This window comes from Ipomoea nil, unplaced genomic scaffold, assembly GCF_001879475.1.
Source record: "Ipomoea nil cultivar Tokyo-kokei standard unplaced genomic scaffold, Asagao_1.1 scaffold3314, whole genome shotgun sequence".
NCBI classification, from domain to species: Eukaryota; Viridiplantae; Streptophyta; class Magnoliopsida; order Solanales; family Convolvulaceae; genus Ipomoea; species Ipomoea nil.
The window spans coordinates 6,256,130-6,264,884 of record NW_017619742.1 but is presented as its reverse complement, the minus strand read 5'-3'; the positions used below and the strand labels follow the sequence as shown (position 1 = coordinate 6,264,884).

Genomic DNA, 8,755 nt, shown 5'->3' with positions numbered 1-8,755 from the left:
TAGAAATTTTTTTATCATAATAAAAGCATTTATTTTTTCCAGCTTCTCTGTATTTGCATGTAGTGCCATATTAGTGTCAAGATTTAATAACCTCATTTTTTCCCAAATAAAAAGTAGTTGTATTTAAGAAATGATTTGTCTATTCATGTCCTGTATTATGGAATATAATAATTATTTCTTGGAAAGTAAGTTTGGGGAAAATGGATTTGTCAACTTTTCAATTTTAATTAGTAAAAAAAATAAATTTAAAAAATGGAAACATTGAATATGACACTTTCCAGGTTTTAGGTTTGAGTTCAGTGCATGTACCTGCCTGCTTTCTCTCTCACTTCAACTCTCTATCTTTCTCTCTCAAACAAATGATATAATAATAAAAAAAGAAAAAATCAAAGTGATAAAAGAACCCAACCTCACACCTTCACACAAAGATGCAAACAAAAGATGATACATACATAAAGATAATGCCACATTGCCACCCACCAAAAGTCTATACATACATTGTATAAACACACCTTCACCCATTTTTCCTATACCCATTACCCCCCACCGCCCCTCACCTTCACCAATTTGCTTTCTTTCTTTCTTTTCTTTTTTTGCCCTGTTTGATAGGGTTTCTTGATGACCTCTTGCCTTCCAGCCCTCTGATGCATCTAGTTCTTGAAGCTCTACTGATCATCATCATCATCGTCGTCACGGTTTTGTTCTTGATTCAGCCCTCAGTTTTTGCTCTCTTTGGAGGGTTTTTGGGGCTCTTGCCTTTCGGATTTGATCTCCCTAGGGTTTTCCAGCTGTTGTACCCATGTCTAAGCTCCTTGAATTCAGTGGTATGCCCTCAATTCTTGAATTTAATTTTGTTAAAGTTGATATCTTTTTTGCTGAGTTTACTTCCCCTGTTTGTGGAATTATTTGATTTCTTGGTGTTTGTACATGTATCTCTCTTTGTAATAAAAAGTCTTGATTTTGTTATTTCTTGTATTTACTGAAGCTTTCTGAAGTTGTTAATCTTCTGACTTGGCTTAGATTCGGAATTTGTATTAAAAAAGGAAACTGTTTCTGGTGGTTGATAAGGCTGAAAACAAAGTTTAAGATCTGTCCATACTATTATTACTCCAATTCCATGTTGGTACTTCCTAAGTTCTGTGTAAAGTGATGGATCTATATATGTATATGTTTTATTCTTTCATCATAATATGTTGAAAGATTTGGTCTTTCTGTGGTTTGTGTAATGGGTTGTGACTAGAAGTTTGTGATCTGTTTGGTTGCTTAAAAATACAGATTTGTGGTCTTTGAGCACCTTTAAACAAGTTGGATTTATGATGGATATGATTTAAAACTTTAGATCTGAAATTGGGAAATTTTGTCTGTGTATCTTGTGAGCTAATGAATCTTAAAATATGAATTCCAGGTGGTGATGATTTTTGCCCTAGTCCCATGGACTCAATTCTCTTTTTGTCCCTTGGCCATCAAGTGGATGTGTATTTTCCTTCTCGCAAGAGGTCTCGCATCAATGCTCCCTTTGTATTTAGTGGAGAAAAAGTCGACGAGAAGAAACAGGCTTCGATTGAAGTCCTCCCCGATGAATGTCTCTTTGAGATTTTCAGACGTCTTCCGGTTGGAGGGCAGGAGAGGAGTGCCTGTGCTGGTGTTTCCAAGCGGTGGCTTATGCTTTTAAGTACAATCTGCAGAGATGAACTCTCAACCATCAAAAGCGGTGAGGCTTCAGAGCCCGAGGAAGGGGACAATGCCACCGCTATGCAACCTGAGCTCATCAAGTCTGATAAGAAGGACGGGTTTGTTCAATCTAATGTTTCTGAAGTTCAAGATAACGAGGAAGGCGATGGATTTCTTTCCAGGTGCCTTGATGGGAAGAAGGCTACAGATGTCAGACTTGCTGCTATTGCTGTTGGAACTGCAAGGCGGGGAGGATTGGGGAAGCTATCTATTAGAGGAAACAACTCCTTCCGTGGTGTGACCGATTCTGGCCTCAAGGCAATTGGTCGAGGCTGTCCTTCTCTCAGGGCTCTTTCTCTCTGGAACATTTCATCCATAAGTGATGAAGGTTTATTCGAGATTGCAAGTGGGTGCCATCAGCTAGAGAAGCTCGACCTTTGCCAATGCCCGGGAATTACTGATAAATCGTTGATGGCCATTGCAAAAAGCTGCCCCAATCTCGCTTCGGTAACTATAGAATCTTGTTTGAAAATTGGGAACGAAAGCCTGCAAGCTTTTGGCAAATACTGCCCCAACTTGAAGTTTATTACACTGAAGAACTGCCCCCTCGTCGGGGATCAAGGAATTGCGAGTCTTTTCTCATCAGCCGGTAACCATCTTATGAAGGTCAAGCTCCAGTCGTTGAACATCAGTGACATCTCTCTAGCTGTTATTGGACATTATGGTGTTGCGTTGACTGACCTAGCCCTAATTAATCTTCAAAACATAAACGAGAGGGGCTTCTGGGTCATGGGTTCCGGTCAAGGTTTACACAAGTTGAGGTCCCTCGTGATAACCGCTTGCCAAGGAGTTACGGATTTGGGGATTGAAGCTGTCAGTAAAGGCTGCCCAAACGTGAAACAACTTTGCCTCCGAAAATGTACTCTTCTGTCTGACAATGGTGTGGTTTCTTTCGTTAAAGCTGCAGAGTCAATTGAGAGCCTGCAGTTAGAGGAATGCCACCGGATCAGCCAGGCAGGGGTTTTCGGTATTCTTGTACACTCTGCTGGGAAACTGAAGGCTCTTGCTTTCGAGAACTGTTTTGGAATGAAGGATTTGGCATTTGGGGTTCCGGCATTGCCTCCTTGCAATTCTCTAAGATCTTTGTCAATTTGTAACTGCACTGGATTCGGTGATGCTAGCTTGGTCGTTTTGAGTCGACTTTGCCCTAACCTCGTGCATTTGAACCTCAGTGGCCTTAATGGCGTTACCGATTACGGGCTTCTCCCCTTTGTCCAGAGCTGCGATGCCGGTTTAGTCAAGGTGAATCTAAGTGGATGCATTAATGTAACGGACAAAACAATTTCAGCCATTGCTAAACTACACGGGGAGACTCTCGAGCTGCTCAATCTTAACGGTTGTGGATGCGTTACCGATGCAAGTTTAGCCGCAATTGCAGACTATTGCTCAGTTCTGCGCGATCTTGATATTTCCAAATCTCGAGTCTCTGATTTTGGTATTGCAGCATTAGCCGGTGGCAGTGCGATTCAGTTTAGCTTGCAAATCCTTTCGCTATCGGGGTGTGTTTTGGCATCCGACAAGTGCTTGCCTTACTTGCATAAGTTGGGCAATAGCCTTGCGGGCTTGAACATACAGAATTGCGTTGGAATCAGCCACCGCGGGGTTGATTTGCTCGTGGAAAGACTCTGGAGGTGCGATATCCTCTCGTGAACCTAATCGGCCGTTCGAGTTTGGGGTATCTGAAGTAGTGTCTGTTGTCCAGTTATGTTCTCGGTTTGTAGTTTACTTTTTGGGTCCATCGTGGGTTCTCGTGGTCTGGTGTGTCAGCTCCTCTTTTTCCAGCGAGCATGGCTGTTTTTCAAATTTTTTGCAGCTTCCACAAGCTGTTTCGAGAATTTTTTTCTCTGGGTCTCGCCCGGGGAGTCTCATTCTCCACAGCCATTCTTCCCTGAGAATACAGATGCTGGCATTCTGGATCAAAGATTCTTGATGGTCTTCGTCAGGTACTAGCTTACATTCAACCAAAAAAAAAAAAAAAGAAAAAAAGAAAACGAAGAAAAAAGAAAAAAAAAAAAAAAAAAGGTTTTTAGCTTCTAGCCTTGCAATGGTTGTGTAACAATGTTAGGCTAAGGTTGTGTTTAAGGTTATCTAGTTTGTCGAGGTGTGTTAACTTCCTAGTTTGATGTCGACTCTTGCACGTGGTCGAGCCTTTTGGGTCGTTCGCGTGTTGGTTTGGGTCGTTGTTGGTCGGTCGATCGCTTGTTCCATCCTCGATCCCGTACCCGCGGTTGCTTTTGGCAGTTCTAGGTCTGATGCTTCGCTCCCGGGGGCGTTGGCCGGGGCAGCCACTTCTACTTTGTTTGGCTGCCTCAAACAACCTTTTTGGTTGTTTTTTTCTGGTTTTTGCCCAACCCCTAGTTTTGCAAGCATCTCTTTGTTTAGCTCAACTGTCCCATGCAACCTTCTTTGTGTTCTATGTAATATTCATGGAAGTGCTCATTCTACCTTGTAAGACTTTGAAAAAAAGACCCAAAAATATGTAATAAATTTAGCTTTATTATGTTTGTATATCATTGTGCTTCATTTCTTCAAATTATCTTTTTTTTTTTTTTTTTTTTTTTTTTTTTTTTTTAATGATGAGCAAAACATGCAACCACTATTGAAGGTGTAAATCATGTTTTTGTTTAATAGTTCGTAAATCAACACAGGATAAGAAAATCAGGGGTGGGGTTTTTGGTTCATGTTATATCATTTAAACTTTGGATATAAAATATTAAAAAGTCATATAGTATATATTTGAAAGTAAGGAGTATATATTTTATTTCAATTAAATATACTCAAAAAAAATTCTAAATGTTAGGTTTAAAAAATTACTTAAAAATTTAACTTTATCTTATTTTATAAATTTATACTTCAAAAATTAATTTTAGAAAATAAATATTGGTAAATATATTTTCTAAATTAAAAACAGAGAATAGGGAAAGAAAATTAAACTAAGATTTTTAAATTTTATTTTTGATTTATTTTTATTACATCTATAAAACTCTCATTAAATTAGGATATGTGAAATTTTTTAAATATTATATTATCAATAAAAATTTCATTCATTTTTTTATCATTAAATTCAATTGATATTATCTTCCCAAACAACTCTTGACAGCTTACACGAGATGTCTTGTCTAGGAGTTTGTGATGAACCAAGCTAATGCTATGGACAAGACATTGAGATTATATTCTAAAAATAATTGTATTATGAATTATGATATACATGTTCTGTGTATTATATATTATTTATGATGAACGGAAATTCTAAAAGATTAATGCTTTTGAATTTCAGAAATATTTTTCTCACAAATTTATAAAAACTTAATAAATGTTTTAATATTGTTTCCATAATTTTTTAAAAATTAAAAAGAAACTATTAAACAATTAATATTTATGTATATTTAAAGAAAAATTGTTAATAATAACAAGGTCGGATTTTAAACTGTGCAAAATGCCCAAGAGTACAATACCTCAACTTTGAGAGGGTCCAATAATTATTTTTGACCTAGCTACTTAAGAAATAGAAGAAAAAAAACAGCAATTAATTCTAAAACCAATCATTATGCTATGGACCCATGTCCAACATACATTGTGGACACTGTAACGGTGCTGTAAGTGGCACCATTATCTTCCACCAATTTTTTTTTTTTTTTTTTTTTTTTTTGTTTGTTTGTTTCCAATTTCCATGCAATCTAGATTATTATAAAGGGAAATAGCAATTGTCGTTCATGAATTATAAGAAAAGTTGTTGGATATAGCCTTCAACACGGTGTAGTTTCTTTTAGCCTCTTGTCCCATATTGTTTTCATTAGAGGCTTTTCCCCTCATTTTAAGTACCAAACTACCAATTCCTTAAAAGCATTTGATATATTATAGAGGCAAAGGAAAAGGGAACCCCACGCATATGCCGGCATCGTCACTCGCTTGCTCGGTTCGTGGGTGTAGTGTGCTAATCGCTAAATATTCCCGTTCAGAAATTAAATTTGTCGAGCCAAACAGTTAAAACACACTTTCAATCATCTTCTCTTCTCTCTTTTTTTCGTCTGAGCAATACACTTTCAATCATCTTCTCTTCTCTCTTTTTCTTGTCCAAGCAATAATACAAGTCAGGTTCACCTTTTTTTCGTCCGAGCAATACACTTTCAATCATCTTCTCTTCTGTCTTTTTCTCGTCCGAGCAATAATACAAGTCAGGTTCGCCTGCGATTTAATTGTGCAAATTAATCGCAGCAGGTCTGTGTTAGCCAGTCGAAAGCGACTGGAATCTAAGACCGCACAGTCTCCGGGAAATGCTTTTAAGGCATTGTCTAGTACACGTCACAGATTTCTTAATTCATTTTTCCAGCAAAACGTCAATCCAGCCTACACTAACGTAGTCTTCGCTACAACATTTTCTACTATTTTTCCTAACAAAAATATTTTTCATTCTTCAATTATATCGTTGCCATTTTTAATCTCTCAAATGTTTGTGAAATGGATTTTTCTGTGCCTCAATTATCTACAAATTAACCTTTTTAACCCAACTTTAATAATTCATGGAAAATATAAATCACTTTACATACAATTGGTCGGGGACAATAGGTGACAATGAGTATAATTGAGAGATGAATTGAAACGTACTAATTTTATAATTTAAGGACAATAAATGTTATTTTTCCTAATGAGAATGTCCACACAAGTCCCCAAATTATTTAAGAAAAGTTAATTGCACTATCGAATTACAAAAAGGTCATATTAACCCTCAAACTTTTTGAAAATGTGTAATTAGAACTTGTTTTACTAGTAAATTATCTACTATTGTATGTTATGTTGACATGACTTTCATGCAGGGACGGAGCCAGAAATTCGGTTGAGGGGGGGCGAAACAGTACAAACGGATTCGAATTTTTTTTTTCAGTAAAGGCGAAACATTAAAACAAAAGAGATAATTTAATAAATAAATTACCTAAGAAATATAGTTGTAAATATTGTTCGATATGGACGAAAAATTAAACACATCGAAACTTTATAAAAATATTCATAACAAAATATGAAACATAATTAATTTGATAAAATAATTTGAATAGAAAACACATTATAAATTATACATCTTATTATTAATATAAAAGAATGTTATATATATATATATATATATATATATATATATATATATATATATATATATATATATATATATATATATATATATATATATATATATATGTGTGTGTGTGTGTGTGTGTGTGTGTGTGTGTGTGTGTGTGTGTGTGTGTGTGTTTAAAAAAGTGACTTTGTTGAAGTCATAGGGGAATGAGTAAAATGAATTGTAAAACTATATTGATGTCAAGATTTGAACCATTGACCTCACTAATATCAAATATGTAATCTACCACCTAATCTAACTCACTTCTTGTTAATATTTTATAGTTTTTTTATACTAATACTAAACCCTATACTATATATACATACAAAGACTATATATGGAGTGAGGGGGGCAGCTGACCCCCCTGCCCCCCCTTTGGCTCCGTCCCTGCTTTCATGTGTAATTTTCTTCCTCCAAAAGGTTGAATCTCCAACCCCAAGGATCCTCCACACTCTTAAAAATGTCTGCCCAATTTGAATTGGGCATAATTCTCACATTGCCGTGGTCTTTTTTTCCTAAATACAGTCTACTGAACCATTGAACTAAATTCGTGTAAATTTTTCATGTGTAATTTTATTTGTATACATGGATGCCACGTGGAACGCATGACAACATAACTTGTAATTTTTTTAAAAATTACAATAGTCTACTTGGCATCCATGAATATTACAAAGAAACAAAAAGTAGGATTTTGTGCTTAACAAATCTCCAAGTATTTTAATCTCAAAATATTTTGACTAGGGATTCCTTTTGAGATTTCATAATCTTTTGATTCTTCAAATGTTCATAACATTGGTGGCAAATCCCAAGGCAGAAGATTGTGGTGTTCATCAAGAATATTCCTTTCACCTTTGTATAAATTATAAAATAAGTAGAGGATACTATTTAAAAACAATTATACCATGTATTTAAATATTATTTAATCAATAAAAATTTTAAAAATAATACAATTTTATTAAATACAAACAATTTTTATGGGACCATTATGCATAATACAAAATTTTCCATGATAACTATAAAAATTTCCAAATATAAATTAATAATCAATATCCACAAATTTTATCATGAGCCAAAGTCCACTATGCGCATTGTGAATATAATTCCAGTCTAGATTATGTACATCCCGCTGACATATTATATACATTTACATTTAGTTAACATATTATATACTTGTAAATAAATTGAAGGTACGTTAACTGAATGTCTATAATATGTTAACTGCAATATGTACAAAATATGTTAGCTGTAGCAAGTACATAATCCGTTAATGGTCTACAATATTAATGTGTGATTGTTTAGTATGTAGAAAATTTTCAAATATCTTTTTTTAAAAATGAAAAAAAAAAAAGGTTCAAAATAATTTCTTTTCCAAATTTAAAAAAAAATCTAAAATTACAGACATTTATTTATTAATTTTTGTAACTTAATTTTTTTTGTTGAGATCATTTTTAAGTTTTTTTTTTTTTTTCAAATACAAAAAATATAAATAAAGTCCTTACCATTATCATTACTGCATGAATATTTACCTCACCTATGACCTATCTATATATAGTATATACATATATTTCCATCAACCTACCCACCCACCTATCTTCTCATTACTACAAGCACAACTATTTCTATTACTGTAATTGCTTGCTTCTTCCACTCATCTTTGTGTGCCTACATGCCCCTACCAGATATCTATCAATTCAATATGTAGAGCATCCAATTTTATGAAGTTTTTGCGGATAAAAAAAATCAAGGAAGAATTTTTAACAAATGTGGGGATGGATTTTTGAGGTAATTTTTTTTCATGCAAGTTTATGTTTTTTTTGTGGAGTCCACCATATGAGAGAAAAGGCAAAGCAAAACTGAATCCATGTGCGTAAAGCGCAGGGAGCGGCAACTAGGCACGTGCATAGCACGCGCTTACTA

The 8,755-nt window shown here is 34.8% G+C and overlaps 1 protein-coding gene across 1 annotated transcript; it reads left to right on the top strand.

Moving 5' to 3' along the window:
* Positions 1-412: 412 nt before the first annotated feature.
* On the top strand, positions 413-4,241 carry LOC109169522 (EIN3-binding F-box protein 1-like). The gene is made up of 2 exons (XM_019318384.1): positions 413-824; positions 1,406-4,241. Exons 1-2 carry the CDS (start codon positions 800-802, stop codon positions 3,379-3,381), a joined length of 2,001 nt encoding a protein of 666 aa, XP_019173929.1. The 5' UTR covers positions 413-799; the 3' UTR covers positions 3,382-4,241.
* Positions 4,242-8,755: the final 4,514 nt, after the last annotated feature.